This window comes from Tympanuchus pallidicinctus, unplaced genomic scaffold, assembly GCF_026119805.1.
Source record: "Tympanuchus pallidicinctus isolate F22 unplaced genomic scaffold, pur_lepc_1.0 scaffold18, whole genome shotgun sequence".
Lineage (NCBI taxonomy): Eukaryota > Metazoa > Chordata > Aves > Galliformes > Phasianidae > Tympanuchus > Tympanuchus pallidicinctus.
The window spans coordinates 8,607,674-8,625,351 of record NW_026294699.1 but is presented as its reverse complement, the minus strand read 5'-3'; the positions used below and the strand labels follow the sequence as shown (position 1 = coordinate 8,625,351).

At 42.8% G+C, this 17,678-nt stretch overlaps 1 protein-coding gene and 1 long non-coding RNA gene across 10 annotated transcripts in view; both read right to left on the bottom strand.

Moving 5' to 3' along the window:
* Positions 1 to 17,678, bottom strand: part of ARHGAP17 (Rho GTPase activating protein 17) — a 38,477-nt gene that overhangs the window by 19,924 nt on the left and 875 nt on the right. For all 9 annotated transcript variants that reach the window (XM_052680446.1, XM_052680449.1, XM_052680447.1 and 6 more), the window contains exon 2: positions 1,309 to 1,348. In XM_052680446.1, coding sequence (XP_052536406.1) covers positions 1,309 to 1,348 — 40 coding nt within the window. The remainder of the gene's footprint in view (positions 1 to 1,308; positions 1,349 to 17,678) is intronic.
* On the bottom strand, positions 10,633 to 13,132 carry LOC128079361 (uncharacterized). The gene is made up of 2 exons (XR_008206084.1): positions 11,568 to 13,132; positions 10,633 to 11,454 (listed from the first exon to the last, which is right to left on the bottom strand). It is a non-coding gene; the product is annotated as an uncharacterized LOC128079361 (long non-coding RNA).

Genomic DNA, 17,678 nt, shown 5'->3' with positions numbered 1-17,678 from the left:
AGATGGGAACATATTTAACAGCGATACCTGGAAATGGAGTACTACTCTACACAAAACAGTAAAAAAAAAAACAAAACAAAACAAAAAACAACAAAAAAAGCTATGACAACCCTATGTCAAAGCTAGTGATAAATATAAAAAGAAACACTGGAACATTTACAAGATGAACAGCACCATGCTTTTAAGCTCTTTAGTTAGATAAGAGCCTCCCTGCCCTCCACGAGCCCCCAAGTGCAAACAAACAAGTGAATAAATTCTTCCACTTGGGTGTAGCCAGTCTGCTGTGTGCCTGGGAAAGCCCTGCTTGCAAAATTTTTTTGGCAACAAGCAGCAGAATTTTTGGCTTTCACTTCTTGTTGCTATTCTGCAGCCAATGAAGAAAACACACGGGCCCCTAAAGGCTATCAAGGTGTTTTAATAACACCCCTTCTATCAGTTAATTGTGCACACCCTTCTAGAAATTAAAAACAGCGTTGTCAAACTGCTGAGACATCCACAGCTCAAATAAAGCAGCCCCATGGAAAGCAGAATACAGTGTTTCAGGTCGGATCACTTCACCATTACTCAAAATGACTTCATGTGCTGTAACTGAATTCAAGTTCTAAAGCCGGTACATTCTCTCATCTTCTACTTTAATCAGAACAGCTGGAGAGAGATAAAATAAAAGTAACACCTCATTTGTTTGGCCTCTGTGTCTCCTACACAGCTCTTGAACTCCAGCATACTGAGATGCTTAGTAAACGACTTGAAATAACTGTACCACTGAAGGCTGAAGGAGCAGCTGGCGTACCTGACTCCAGCCAACTCATCTGCCTTTTTTTTGCCTTCTTTCTTCTTTTTAAAAGCCTTTTGCAAAATGACCAAAGGAAGAGAACAATGTAGAAGAACAAGTCTGTAGTCACTTTGTTTTGTGTAATCAGCCAACCTTGTAATGTAACAGCAGCAACTAGAATTCCACCACGAAACATTTGACGAGATGGCATATATCATGAGAATGACAAGTCTGCAAACAAACGTCAGTGTGACAAGTCTGAGAACAAATACTGCAAGCTAAACTAGAAGCACTTATGCACTCAGAACAATTCCAAAAACGACACCTGTTGGCATGCTTTTTGCTATTTCTTTTAAGGGCCAAGATGGTCCCTTCCAAAGTGGCACAAGTGAAGACAAACCAGCTGTGCCTAATCACTGCTCCTTCCCACATCATCATGCTCCACCAATTTTTTTTAAATTGGTACTCCCCAAAATTCAGAAGGCTCAAACTTCACAAACAGAACATTAAGCATATGTGTAACTGCGTTACAATACCTGCAGCAGGTCTTCACTAAGCACCTCTGTTTTCTCAGCCCTAGGTAAGAAAAAAAGAACATTGTCAGACAAATTAGCAAAAATGACTACAATGCTGTTATCTGTTCACCTGAAGGTAAAGGAATATAATGAGAAATGTAGGACAATCAAATCCATCTTTTTATATTTTACTTTGGCAGTAGTAAATCAATTGGCAATCAGCATAAATGGAAGCGTGACCACCTTACCTTCATCTTCCATCAACATGACCTTCACCAAAAACCCTCCCATGACTTCATTTTGCTTGATTCCCCACATCTTTTCTATCATTTTATTATTATCATTGAAAAAAATAAAAAGTATCAAAAGTTAACAGCTTTCCCAGTAAAGGTCTGCTCTCAACAGAAAAATATCGGAACGCTTCCAGTCAGAATGTTAAAGGCTGCTATATAATTGTGCATACACACACATTAAAACCTCTGGCATACAGTTCTAACCTTTTTTCTATTCCCAGCTTACACACAAACTTTGAACTGTTTAATGTTGAACCAGATTTGCTTGGTGTTTATTTTTATATAACACTGCTTTAAAAGACCTTTGTTTTAGCTATAGAATCAAGAGAAACCCAGCCCATCCCATCTCTCACTGTAGGGGGACTTTGAGGTATCCCGGTAGTTCATTTCTTCATTCACAAAGTAGCATGTCAGTTTGTCTATGGCACTGTGCCCCTTCTGCTCTTAGGAACTGTTCAATATCTCACTGCAAGTCTGACCATCTGCAGAAAGTCCATTCTATTGATGGAGATTCATCAGCTGAACACAACATTCGTTCACTTGAATTTTTTCAAAGGTATTTGACTTCAATTTCATGGCGCATTATCTGCTCGAACTGCTGGTGAACCATTAAGTGCTCAATAACTGAGCAGCAGAATACAGCGATGCTCAAAACCTCAGCAAGACAAAAGCCATAAATACTTTGATAGAAATGTAAACTGCAAGAACTGTAACATTTATTTGTTTAAGAAAATACACACAAGATTGATAAACCTCCGCACAACTAGAACTAGTGAGCCTGAACAGAATTACATCCTGTAAGAGGTCAGTCATTTAAATGTTGAGGTTAATGACCAGGTTAGCACTCTTGCCAAATCCCACCGGAAGCTCCAAAGAACTGGAAATGCTCCAGTAACAGCAGCACATTCTTAAACAGATTTTGTAGAGGGTGCTCACTGTAAGAACAGCCTAAGCTCAAGTGGCAACTGGCATCCACATCAGCTAGCTGAGCTGACAGAAGCACACAACACTAAGTAGCATTTGTGTGAACGAGGTATGCCATGACTTCTACACAAAACCAAGAATTCTACAACAGCTGGAGAAGTGTTCCAGCCTCTGATCATCTTTCTAGTTGTCTTCTGGACATGTTCCAACAGCTTCACACCATCCTTATGCTTCGGATCCCAGGCCAGCATGCAGAACTCCTGATGGGACCTCATGAGGGCAGAGCAGAGGGGGACGATCCCCTGCCCGCTCCACAGCCATCCCTCTGCTGATGCAATCCAGGATGCAGTTGACCTTCCCAGCTACAAGTGCACACTGCTGACTCACTGCCCAGCTTCTCGCACACCAGGATTCTCATGTTCTTCTTGGCAGGGTTGCTTTCCATAAGTTCTTTTCCCAGTCTGCATATATATTGAGGACTGCCCTGACCCAAGTACAGCACCTTCCATGAAGCTTTGTTGAACCTTATGAGGCTCATGTGGGCCCACTTTTCAAGCCTGTCAAGGTTGCTCTGGATGGCATCCCTTACAATAAACTACAGCATGAGTGATGTGAGAGCAGCCTTCTCCCCCTTCTTCACATAAATCCAGGTCTCAGTTTCCTCCTTCTACCTAGAAATCTGTTTAAGAAGAAAGGCAGCTGGTTTCCACATCTACTACATCTACTTTGTAATTAATGTTTACACTGACTCCCCTCTACACAGCTCTAGCCTTTAATTTGGCTTAGTGGAGAGGAACAAATTAGAGGAAGGTATTTCAACAGTTTATTTACCCTCTATGCTGACCCACTTTTATGTATTTACGTGGTATGAAACAGCCACCTCCAGAGAAGTTCTGGCACTCCGGAAGAGAACACACGTTAACCTAACAACCAACTTCATGATATGAAGCAGCCACTTCAGATGGCACAACGCAAAACAATTTCTAAAAACATTTAGAGTACCTACAACTGGATATGTGTGCATCATTTAAACCATGAGCTGCAGTAGATCTATGCCCTAGCAGGGAATACCACTTAATATTACATTAAAAAGCTTTCAGTTTTCAGGACCGAGTTCACCGGGTTTTCCTCCAGCCATGCTGCAATAATCAAACTGCTGTAACCACAGCATTTTACAAATTCCCTCTTAGCTACTGGGAGTCACAAAACGCATTTTACATAAGTTACCTTCAGAGGAAAAAAGACTCCTAATATTAACACATCTTTGTGTTCCTCAAATCCTTCCTTACACTATTACACTATTGCCATTCCTCTTTGCACATGTGGTTGCTTATCAAAGTATCTGGAAAATCCAGAACGTGGTGGGCAGGGGCTGCTGCTCCCAGTCCTGCGTCTGTTTAGGAAAGCTGCTGATTATGTCAGGTTTGGAACCACAGAGGAAAGACCTCACCCTTCCTGCAGGCCCACATTCCACCTTTAATAATAAAGGCAAGGAAGAGCCACCAAATAGCACTGTTTCTCAGTGACCACTACCATCAGGCAGAAAATGCAACCTTGTGACTGCATCTTGCCTCAGCAACAGCCCCAGGTTTTCAGTTGAAACATCGATTCCAAAAGCAAAACTGAACAATTGCACGGTTGCAGCTATAACCACCTCCACAGCCCACGAAGAAGGTAAGCACTGAGCTCTTAAAATGTTACTGAGGACAGCAAGCTGTGCTCTTAACCTGAAATATGCCACACCGCAGATGCTGGTGCCATTTTTTCTATGGGAGTGGCATGGCAAGACCACGGTGCCTTAACTCACTCCAAGGGAAAAACAACCACCAAGAGGTTTGAGAGAGGAAAGGCTGTAACTTTAACGAACGAACTACGTTAATTAAAATACCTCAGCTTGCTATGACATTTTACAGGTTTATTGCATGTGTTCTCAGCCCTCCTCTCCTGTGTTTTATAGCCCCATGCATTTCAGACACTCCCATCTCTCCAACAGGCCTCAGGGCGCAGTGCAGCGCTGCTGCAGAGGCCAGGCGCCAGGCACTGCTCACCCCAGCCCCAACAGCAGCCCCCCCCATCACTGTGCAGGGAAGACCTCTGGCTTGTGCATCTGGAAACAGCAGAAGAGAATTCCTGAGATAAGAATGCTCATCTTCCATGGTGGGGAAAAAAAAAAATCTACATTTGCAGGTATAAAATTTGCAGAGCTGAAGAGTTAAAAAAAAATTGAAGCTGGTTCTGAACAATACCTGACATCTCACTAGCTGCACAGCAGAGTACTGTCACTACCACAGCACCAGGACTGACCAGGGAACATCTCCTGAGTGGTCAAAGCTACAAAACCAGTGGAAATTTACACTCTTGACAGGCAAACAAGGAAGGAACAAGAGCAATCCTGCCATGCGGGGCCATAAGCCCTGGGCATCCGCAACAGAACAAGTGACTCAGTGCAGGAGTGGAAACAGAAACCCTGACTCACACAGCAGAGCTGGTGGAGGCGATGCCAGGGAGGGCAAGGCTGCACGGGGCACCCTCCAAAGCCTTCACTGGAAATTAGGAGATACCTACCAGGAACATGAGATGAAATTCAAGCACTCCTTCTTGCTGCTTGATTTTGCTTACAGTTTTTGTTTGTTACCCAGAGTAACCAGATTAGCACTCGCCGGCAAGTTAACGCTTTGCAGCACATCCTGCCTGCTTCCCACAGCACAATAGCAGGACTTGTTGCCAGGAAAAATGAAGGAATCAGCAGCTCTACTCCAAAACAAGGAGCCCAGGATTAGGTGACAAGTTCCCTTCTAAAAGATTTGCTTTTTTAATACTAAGTCAGGCCTCACAGAAAATGAAACTCAATGTTGCGGGACTAACAGCTCTGTTCAACACTGCACTGAATTTCAGGGACAGATAGGCTTTTTAATCAGTGTTAACGATAAATATAACCCAAATTTATGGAGTCTCATTACTAAACGTGTCAAAATGGAAAGAAAACTTCCATCAGGGGAAAAGAACTGAACAAGACAAGGGGCATTGGGTGGCTCCCTTCCAATAAGGACACAGGAAAACAGCTCCAACATTGAGAATCCACTCCCAAGTACCATTTATCAACACTTGAAATGACTGCTTTAATCAGCATCTGAATGTGAAATAGAGTGGCAGCAGCTTGCCCAAGTTCAGCTTGAGTTTGACTTCTCAAGAGGGCAGGGGGACACAGGAAGCCCCCAGTCCCAGCTCTGCTCTGATCCACAGCAGCCGCTCGCACCGAGCCCTGCTATCTGAACGGGTGTCAAGCAATGCAGGTTGCAGTGCAGGTTTAACACCAGTCTCCCATTTCCTGTGTTCTATCGACAGGCTGCATTTCCGTACACTTCTCATAAGCTGAGCTCCATAATACCCACATGTTAAAAGAAACTTCTGTGCCTGAAAAGCAAAGCTTCCACAATTGCAGACTCTGTAAATGCATATATCAAATGTCACTTTTCAAAACCACTTTATAATAGAGGATTTATTTTGCTTTCTTTGGCAGCGTTCTGCTTTCTGGATGCACTACAGGAGTTTGCTTTCACCTGTGCGGCATTTTGAGGACAAGCCAGAGCTAAAACACTTGGCCATGTCCTCTCAAAACCACAGAAACCAACTTTGTGTTACACAAGCTCCAAGTTAATCCATTGGACTCCCTTCCACAGCAAAGCCAGCAGCCACACTGGGAGCAGGGTGACAATTTGGAATCCTCACTGCAGCTGAGTTCTTTCCAGAAGACACCAACACAACACAAATTCTGCAAAGTTCTCTTTCAACCCGCTTTAACATCCCTTCAGAGCCACGTTCAGTTGATTACAACCTTCTTTCAGCATTTACTTAAAATTTAGAGAAACCTCTTAAAAAAAAAAAAAAGCCACTAGCCAGACTTCAAGTTTGTCTACTGCCCCCATTTTTCACCCAAATTAACAGTACAAACCTATGCAGAAATACTGAAAATGTTTATTGTAGATCCGGTGGCCACGGCCGCTTTAGCAGAAGTAGGATAAATCATTCTATGGCTCCTGTTTTGGAGGAGATACCCACGAAGTGACTTCCTAGAGAAGGTCCTCAGGCAGATTCAGTTTTCATACTTCTGCAATACTCAGGTCACCAATTTTAACCCATGTGGTTACTGCAGGTTTAGTGCTTCTAACCCTTTAGGAGTGCTGTAACAAACATGGCAACATCTTCTAGGCACCAAAACACATCATCAGTCACAATCTACATACTCAGAATCCCTGTGTCTGCCAAACTACAACTTCACCCTCACTGAACAGACAACTGTTTCTGCTCCTCTGCCTTCCTTCATTTTACTCACTGACTTTCTCCATCAGACTTTGATCACTCAATCTAGAGGCCACAACCTTGACCTCTTCTATAATCTCAGGCAGCCAATTTTGAAGAACGAAGCCTTTCTGCTCAAATTAAAGACAGACCACGCTTTAGGAAGATAATCATCTTGGAAACAAAGCAGACTGCCTCCACAGCAGCAGGGAAGCCCATGACAGCCTGTTTGCATTACTGGGTTGAAATTCCTCGCTCAGTGAAATGGATTCAAGGCTCCTCTCCAGGCAAGGCAATAAATTTAGCTATTGAGAACAGCCACAACTCGAGCCAGATCCTATTTCAGGGCCATTCTAGGAGGCACAGCACCAGCAGAGAGGCTTGCACTACTCTCCAACCCCATTCCTGTAAAAAAAAAAAAGTTGTTAATATTAGAAGTTGGGACTTAAACTGCATATACTGTCCATTCGAGAAAAAAATAAACCAGTTAATTTTTATAACAATTCTAGGCAAATAATTATGAGTGACAGCTCTTACAAATTAGAGACAAACATAGTCGAGTTTCCTAGATGACAAAGTTCCAACTGGGGTCTGAATACAGAAGAAGATTTAAAGCAATTCTGTCCTAATGGAGAAAGGCACAACTCAGTGAGCAGTCTTTGACAAGCCCGATAGTTTCTCAACATCTGGTTATAAATAAAACTTTACAATTAAGTGCTTCCAGTTGTTACTGTCCCTGTCCACTGAGTATTTACTGCACCTCTACTGTTTTATACCATTACAAAGCTTTAACTCAAGTTCTTCCTGTATTCCTACTTCCAAAAAATCAAACAGAAAGAACCCCAATGCACATTAGGCCATAAAGGTAATGTGGTTTCTCTTTCAAAAGTGCATTTTGTTCTGAAGACACTGTCATATAAATACTTTCTGAAGGTGCTGTGGTGAGGGATTAAAATTCTAACTGCTTCAATCCAGCCAGGGTGAAATCAAGCAGCAGTCATGTGTTTGTTCCCAAGTAAAATCTCTTGTGTCAAGTTGTAAAAAATAAGCAGCAAAAAAAAAAAAAAAAAAAAAAGTTAGGATATAGAAGAATAGTTTTCTCACCTGGTCAAATCCCAGCAAGTTTTCCATGCCTTTCTTTTTTCCCTTTAAGTATTACAATACAAATTTGTCATGCTGAGTGCACTCAAATACTTAACAGTACTGTGGAAATTCCCAAACGTCAGGTTATTGATATGAGTTAAAATTGCATAAAACACCCTCATTAAAAAATCTTTATTAAAATACTATATATTTAACTGCACAATATTTACATTTAAATGGTGGGTTTTTGCCCACCCATGTAAGACCAAGCAAGCAACCTTTTCTCCCACACAATACTTATACCTAAAATTAGATGGATAACATTTTGATATAGAAAATAGTTGGCAATAAGCAATCTAATCACACAATCATTAAGGTTGGGAAAGATCTCTGTGACCATTAAGCCCAGTTTGATGATAACACAGTCATTGCACACTGACATGGACATCGCTGCTGCCAGGACGAGCATTCCCACCACGCTCCAGTAGTGCCCACAGCACCCCCAGGAACTTGGCCCACTTAAAGCAACCCCACCTGGGATGCATCACAGCAGCAGCCTGCAGCCTCATCTCTCGCAGACAGCTCTGTAGAGCTGCTCTCTCTGCCCTTGCAGCAGTCTGGGCTTGAGCCAGCTGCAATCAGCAGGAAATTACACTGAGATAAGGGCAATGGTTGGACTGCTGCCTCAGGTGCTTCCCTTCAGAGTTCCTCCTTCCTGAGTACTTCCTAAAGCAGCCCCATCTCGTGTCCTGGTCCTCCATCCACCCATCTAGCCACTCCTGCATCCCAAGCCAGCAGCCCCACGCTGATGGGTCAGGGCCACATCCCACACAGCTCATCCTCTGCTGCTGCTCCCCACAGGCAAAGGGCAGGGGAGTGGCACCTGCTCAGGCTTCGAAGGCAGAGGTGAAGTTTGTCCCCTTAGCAAGGAGCTGCTTAAACAGCCACTGCTGTGAAAGCACAGCCTGAGGTCAGCTCTGCCTCTAGAGTGAGGTGCAGCCAATGGGCACCACCAAGAGCTGTGCCCTCAGGCTGCTGCTCTCCCCATCCAGCACCACCACAGATCCAGCTGAAAAATGACCTGCTTGACAGAAAAGATGTTTCTCAGCCAGACCAACTTCATCATAGTGGTCACAGCTGCAAGCACAGAGCTGGGAACAAACAGACAGGAGCACAGGGGCACTGTACTGAGCCACCACTGCATCTCAACAAATACGAAGCACAGCTGGTGGGCAACATTTCAGTGGGTAACAGAACAGCTCTGTGATTTCCTACATGTGAGTTTGGCAGCTTTTCATTTCAGACAAGGACTGTCTCCCTTGCCAGATGACCAGCAGACTGGAGAACCCCTTCAAAAGTAAAGAGAAAAAGCAAGTTTGATTTCTTCAGCCAGCATTCAGACTGCTACAGAATAAGCAAATTGCCCACACGCTCGAAACATTTCAAAATTCTCATTTTATTTAATCAGAAATTCTGCATTATCAATCATTAGAAGGGATAGGAAGCAGTACTACCTTCCACAAACACGAAATGCTTTCAGCACAGACAGCCTCATCCTTGTACTGCATATTTACCCTACCATAACGAAACGCAATGAACCGCTAAAAAAATCTGCCTTTTCTTCTGCATATTTGTTTGGTTGTCGGGACTTTGGCAGGGTGTTCCAGCCACATATTACATTGCATAAGTGTCAAAAAAATGGAATCCAAAATGAGCACTTCAAAGGTAACACTGCTCTTAATTTAACACCCTGTCCAGACAGGCCTATTTTAAGTGCAGGGATTCGCAGAGCTGGCAAGTGAAAGCCTCTGAAAAGGAACCAAACTGAATCAACAAAAAAGGCAAAACAAGGAAATAAAGAAAATGCAGAAGAGTGAAGCAGGAATAGAAAGTAACAATGTGAAAAGGAATTGGAAGCTTTGAAACAACAGTAAAAAAAAAGTCTCGGAGAATTCTGCTCCATGCTCACCATCTTCCAGTGAAACCTTTGCACAGATTTGCTGATTAACAATTAACAGCGGAATCCTTTACTGTGTTTCACCAAGCAGCAAACCAGCCTCTAACTGAGCCGAGGCTCTGAAGATTAGCCTGCAATTGAGACTGCTCATCCAGTTGCAGGGTTTTACAGCACTGGATGTCCAAGTGTTTGCACACTGCCTAGATGCAGTACATACGAGGCCACAGTAATGCAGGTAACACAGATGTGCGCCATTACACCCCGCCATGTGCTGCACACCATGGCTTTTGCTGTTCTGCCACGAAACTGAAAGGTAACCATCACAAAGTTTCTGAGAAGGAAACACGAGCCTCTAAGAGCCCAGTAGAGATTTATTAACACTTAACACACACATTCAGACTTCCTGTTACAAAACCAGGATTACCTTATCCCTGTGCTCCGTTCCTACAAAAAAAAAAAAAAACCATCAAGAGTTCAGAACACTTAATCTGCATTCAAAATCAGCTTACAGAGGACAAATCAGCTCAATGTTCAACCGAAACAACCCTGCAGCAGCTTAGCTTGTGTGTTTCTTTCCCCTGCAGAAATGAAGGGATGGCAGAACACTAGTATTGGAAAATAGCTATATGGAAAATAGCTTGTAATCAGTTGGATTAGCGTTTCCTATGGACTGCTTGATAACTGGTTCATTCCACAAAGCTGGCATCTGAGTAAGCTGCTGCGCTTTCCCAATCTATGTAACAGCTACAGCCTTCAAAGGCGCATGGACAGCAACTTATCCTCTAAAAAAGAGGGCCAACCTCTTAACTTAATTCTCCTGTCACTAGCTAAACTGACATGTTTTTTCTGTATCCTTAACCCTGTTACCAAGAAGGTACAAGCCACAAGTGGCATGCTCCAACAGCTTTAATGTTTTCTTTAAAGCTGAGCTGAAGAAGTTATCAGCTTTCCTTGCAATAATTTTCACTCTGGAAGTATCACTGGAATCTTGAGAAATACACAACATGGCCAAAGAGCATCTTTACACAAATATCTTTATCAAGTGATTTCTGGTGCAGGACAACCCGTAAGACTGAAGGGAAAATCTCCTCCTGCATTGACCCTTCTCACTTGGAACTGACTCAGATATTCTGCACACTCTGCCCAGCAGACCCCTCTGCTCCTTGATTCACTCTGCTGCAGTCACTCCAGGATGTTCCTGTCATTTTGCAATGCAATTAAGTGCACAAGAAAACAATCTATGTCAAGGAAAAAAGGCTCCTCCTCACTTAAGAGAAGAACTTGTGACCTCACCCAGCTGGCTTGTAGTTACGAACACCAGCTTCCTGTTCAGACAGCAGGACTGTCCAAGCACAAGATGCACTACTATTCTAACATGCTTTTATCAGCAATGGAATAATGATTACAAGCCCAAATATCTACATTTGGTTCCTAAGGAATACATTTTAAAATACTTTAAGTCAACAAAGCACCATTGCAGGTTAAAAGGATACTTGGAAGTTCCCAATTCTTCCTTGTCTAGACACCCAGAGCTGCTGTAAGCACACCAGTGTTGCTGAGGATCAAATTCAGCCTTGCTTTCAGGACTGGTACGTGCAGCAATCAAGCAGCCTTGAAAAATGAGGTAATCAAGCACATTAATCTGGTAAAAATCACTCAGTATGTCATCGCTGACTGCTGTAAAGCTATTTGGTCTGAGTTGCAGGACATCAACCACAACTTACCCAATTTAGCTTGTACTGTTCAACTCCCATGGGCTTAGAGCAGAGCTGCGCTGTGGCAAACAGGGACAGCTAATTCGTGTGGAATGGAAGGCAGCAGAGCAGGCAGGAGGTTCTCCTGAAGATGCTACTTTTATCAAGCCACATAATCTTTTTCTGGAAAGCACACAGTGCTAGGAAACGTCTAATACACCAAGATACTTTTTTTACTTGACCATATCCTAAAGAGATCTTATGTGTTGGGCTTTAATTAGCTAACACAATGATCTCTAATCTGAACAGTTCTGTTACAGATCCATTAGTATTAACATATCTAAAAATACCATGCAAGTATTTAAGAAATGCATTTGCTTTCATAAATCCCAAGCGTATCACATTACCACATCATGTGGAAGCAGCTTGTTAGATCCCTTCTAGCTAATTTAGCAACTTCAATCATCACTATTTTAGGATTTCAGCTCTGGGTATAACCTGAACTAAAAATTATTTGCTCTAAGAGCCACCACCAGACCAAGTTAGAACTAAGGAATCACAGCACTGTCCACAAAGGGGCTAAATCTGAGATGTTTGTATAAAGATGTGCCACAGGCACCAGCCCGGAGACAGCCCTGGCCCCAGATGCAGCATTGTGCTCAAGCAGATTCCACGAACTTTCTGTTATGTCAGATACCAAAACCTCCTCCTCAGGCACACCTGATATCAGCACTGGTTCCCTCCAGCACTTCACAGGCACAGGGATACCCCAGGCTGTTTACACACCATAACAGAAGCGCAGCATGCCAGAATTGGCAAAATCATCACTGTGCTCCCAAAGCCCGTGAATCAACGAGAGAAATAGCTGCACTGGAAAGCTTACACTTGATTCATTTCTTTAAGGCAACATAAAACCATGCTCTCCTCAGGCAAGTGCTCTGTTTGGCCTTGCCACGCATCCCTGCCCTGGGGGCACTCAGGCAGCACATCACAGTCGGAGGTGATTCGGCTCCAGCTGAGCCCACGGACCTGGCTGCCTTTTGTCATTAATATTTTATCAGTCCTCTGATCTGTTTCAGCAAGCAGCAGCATGATGATCACAGCTACATGAGATGGGAGCAGGCAGCTGGAGGCACACAAAATTGCCACTAAGAATTATCAAATCCCTGAGTTTTGAGTCCTGTTATTTCTTTTCCTGTAACAAAAATCTCAAGCATTTACCCACTGCCCACCCGCCAGCCAACAGGCAAGCCTGCCCCTGCATTATGCAATGCTTTTTTCTTCTAACAGCCTCCAGACAGTTCTCTGCTAGAAGGCACAAAACTTGAAGATACCTTCAAGACACCAAAATTAAACTAGAATGACACAGCGGTGAAGAGTGAAAGACTTTCTGCTTCCACGAAGGGGAAACAAAGTAACTTGAAGATACCTGCCGTAGAAACACTTGAAGCTGTACCAGTGTATTTGCAACTTCCATTGATAAGTAGAACAAGGAGCAGAGCCAAACTGGAAACTTGGTAGCTGCAGGTTTTCCTATAATTGGGAATTTTACAAAAAAAGCAGCTGAAGAGCTGCGCACTGTGCTACATTGTGTCAGTGTTTTCTAAGGAGTGCAGGAAACATAAACACGTAGATACCAAGAAACTTTTGTTGATACAGAATAGGATGAGAAGCAGGCTGAAGGGCTGCCTGTGAGCCAGTTGCACACTTCCTTCTCAGATTAAGAAATTCTACAATACAGCATTTCCAAGTTTTGCAGTCTGAAGCTGATGGAGCAAAGGATGCAGAGCTACACGCGCTGCTGCAGCCCATGCAAGGCAGAGCTGCCTCTTGGACTCCTCAGGCAGGCAGATTTTTAGATAACGCATTCCTTCTGCTACTGGTGCTTTGACACTTACATGCCAATCAGTCCTGGACAGTTACACAAACCATGAAAGTCTGCACATGTTTGGGAAAATAGACCTTTTCTAATCCAATCTATTCAGACTCTTTAAACTTATCATTAAGTCATCTTCTAGAAAAGTCTAAGTTCATCTTCTGATTCCAAAGACCTCAAACTTCATTTGGAGATAAACAGGAAATGTTTAGCATGACTATTATAAACACTGAACCCAAGGATTTCTTTTTTTTTTTTTTGTAAGTGCTGAGACAACCACTAACCTACAGCAACGCCACAAGGTCAATTCTCCCCTGAATACATTTCAATGCCATTCACCAGTTTCTCAAATGTGTTTACCAATTGAAAGCATTTAATAAACTTTATCATACTAATTGAAAGAGCAAGAAGAACATTGAAGTAGCATCTCTTCAGCATGTGCAATTTTTTTATTTTTTTTTTAATAGCACTGTAGGGTTGATGTTATATTCAAAGTGCTTCAGAATTACTGGAGATGACAGAACTTATTTAACCATCAAGAGCTCAAAAAACAGCTGGTCTGCAAAGAACGACCAGATGAGCAGGACATAAAAGTTTCCTTAAGCAGTAATTCACAGAACACTGAAAAAAAGTTATGACCAGACACAATGAACAACACCAACATGGTGGAAAACTAACTTGGTCCACCTCGCTTTCCCACAAAGCATTAGCAGAGCACACCAAGTCTGAGCTGCTTACTGCGCAGTCACTCAGCACGTCACTTGAACATAACTTGCTTTAGTGCTGTGTGACAGGGACACCAATCCCAGCCCACTGCTCACAGACTGCCGAGTGCCTCGAACAGCTCCTATATATAGGCCAGCACGGCACCTTCCAAGCACAGCGTGAGCTATTAAAAAGTCCGTGCAAATGCTCCTGGCGAGCCACAGTAATGTCATGTGAACAGGGCCAGGAAAAACCTTCCTGTGCATAAGACATTGTATTCAAACAGTGGACAACCAGAGAAGAAGCTGCATTCAGTTTGTCTCTTGGTTTGCAGCCTCTTTCAGACTGTAATTAGCCAGAACTGCAGGTCCTGGTTTAAGCAGCACAATGTCCTGACAGGAGCATCCCTGATAGTAAAGGTGAGCGCACCATCCCGGCAGCCTAAAGAAGCCATCAAAGATCAAGATCCAAACTTTCCAGACCAGCTGTCTAGAATAATTTTTAATCTGTACAGTATGCTCTCAGTTGTACCTAGGAGATGAAAAAATTAATGAGAACACTAATGGCTGTGTCCCCAAAGGCAGAGAAGCCAAACTTGTGCAGAATTATTAAATGGTTTATCAAATGTCATTAATTACCAGCCTGTTTTTCTGTAACTAAACAGCAGGACACAAACACCTCTGAGGACTCATTTCTCATCAATTACTTGACTAAGGAGCCCAAATGCTTCTTAGTGCATCATTAAAAACCTTTAATGACAACATTTCTGAGCACTTATTTTTGTTAGAGAAGTAAAATATCTCTTGAGCTTCAAATCAAAGTCTGTCTCCTTTTGTTATTTTTACTTCATGCATTAATTAGAGCTTTGTCATCAGAAATGCTTGCTTGAACATCTGCATCATTTACAGATAAACTGTCAAATAAAAGAAATAAATGCTCAATGGCAGATTGAATACTTCTCTTGTTTAAGGCATGCAACAACATCCTCAAGATAATTGCTGTTGTATTTAATACCGCATCTACTAATTATCTTGGAATCCCGCTCCACTCAGATAATCCCCCCTTCAATTAGTTTCCTACGTATGTTTCATAATGCTATAGAATTCTACCCATGCAGACTCATAGGCTTCCCATAAATGCCATTCCTCTGCTCTAGTGAAATGCTGGACCATCTCTTCTTCCTCCTTATTCCTCACACTGAGGCATTACCTCTCTGATACCAAGTCACGCTGTGTGCCTTCAGAAGCCAGTCCTAAGAAAGGCTGCACCACTCACACATGCGACAAGCTGAATGGAACAAGCCATTGCTATTCTAGAGTTAAACATCCCCCCATTAAGGTATGAATGAAACCACGTGGTAAAGACATCACTGATGCACAGATGAAGTTTGCTGAACTCCCTGTAACACAAATCCTTATCCCAATTTTGAGGACAGAAGTTCAGAATGAGTGAGAAGAGCAGAATACTCCCCTTTCTAACACAACACCACAAAACCCCAAGTCATAGATTGCTCTGCAAAAGCAAGGGGTGGCACAGAAGGGCAGATGTCACAAACAAGGCCAGTAGCAGTAGGTGTTCTGCACAAGGCCCTGCAGTGCCACAGGTGAGCCAGCAAGAGGACATGACCAGCTGGTCCTGTCAGTGAGTTACAGCAGCACCAAGCTTGCTTACAAAATCCCAGCGCACCTGAAGGCAGTTTGCTTAAATTCAACCATACATACACAAAAACCACAGACAGAAAGCAATGCAATTCTGTTTTCAAAGTTACAAAATAGAAGTGATTCACCTCCTGCTTCTGGTACCCAGTGCCACAAATACTTTTATCTCTGCTAATACTATAAGTCATCATCATTCAGCAACGTTTTGCAGGCTCACCCCCCACAAGTCCTTCAGTGCTTATCAAACACACATAGTGCAGAACTGTCATAAACTGGAAAGCACAGCACTGCAAATGAAACCAATTACAAGCCTGTCACTGCTAAGAGCTTTTACTTTGGGAAATGAAATAAGACCCTGATGACTTTTGAATTCTCAGCTAGTACAAGTAATGCAAGGAGGCTTGCATGCTAAATATTCACCACTGGATTTTAATAGCACAACACCACTTGAAACAAAATGGTTCTCAGTGTAACTATTATTAAAGCTGTAAGTTAATATTCTTCTTCGCGTACTGCTTGCAGTAATTATGTTCAATTTCTTGATTCAGTGTCACAGTGCTGAGACATTTCCTTCTTCCTCCACTGGGAAAAACCACAGCAGTGCCTGCGAACAACACTTCTACAAATCAAAGCCTTCACTCAACTGTGTACTTTGACAGGCCTTGAAAGCAGCTCCTGCTTCAAGTACTGCCTGTATTCAAGTGAATACCTAATGCAAATGATTCATTTCTACAACATTTTATCTTGAAAGTGCGATATGAGCACTGTAATAAGCCAAAAACGTAAAGAAAGATAGGTTTAGATGAGAAGTAGTATTTGGCTGTGCACATGGAGGAAGAGACAGCAATCTGGGAACCATGCCAGTCTTCACTAAGCTTCCAGTTTTATAGCTCCCTTATGAACAGGTGATCACACTGGCAAAACCCAACACCAACCTCTCCAGTTCTGTTTCTTTCCCTCCCATCCCCAAGCCATGCCCATAAACGAAACCTCCTGGGTTTCACTGGAATTAACACAGATTTGCAGAGATGAAAGTTATTTCAGCTACATAAGCATTTTCCTTTAACTTGGAAAGACAAATATTCAGGTCAGCAGCAAATGAGTAAGGAGTCCCTAGAATTAGTAAGATCATGGCAAACAACCCCTAAAATGAGTCAATTCAAAGCATTTGCAAACATAAGACTATAATTTACATGCAAAAGAGGCAAAAAACACTGGTCAAAACTTTATGATCATCCTCACTTTTCAGAGTATTCTCACTTCTATTTAAATAGCTTGTATGTTTTTGGGAAAACAATCCATACCATTAGCTGAACGCTCTTAAGACATTGATTAAAACCACTTTATAAGCAAAGACAGACTCAATAAGAACGTGCTTGGATTTAATGCAACAGGAAAAGGAGAAATAGAGTTTAAACTGATTTCAAAGTAACTCCTAATGTTAAGCTTATAACGACAAATGAGTCAGGGTCAGTAGAAATAGCTTTTAATGAAAAGCAATTACAGGTGCCCCTTTGTGTTACAGTGACAGCAGGACACCTCACTGCTTGAGCAGAATAACACTCAGCAGCACCTGGCACAGACCAGAGCACCAATTCCACAGCCACACCCTGAGCACCAGCAGGGAAACAACAGACAGCCACAGCCACACGGCGGGGTGTCAGCTGCCATCAGTGGAGGGTCAGACAGAGGGAAGAGCTTCTGCTCCCAACCCATACGAGGCAACACATTGCTCTTGGAGTTAATTCTTATTTCCCCCCTCACACACACACACCACAAAGTGGACTGAGACATTCAGCCTGCTCAGCGCAACACAGATTACAGAAATTCCATTTGGAGCTGAACCAAACATGTGCAAACAGGAACCCAACAGTCACTTCAATAGCTTTAAAAAACAAAAAG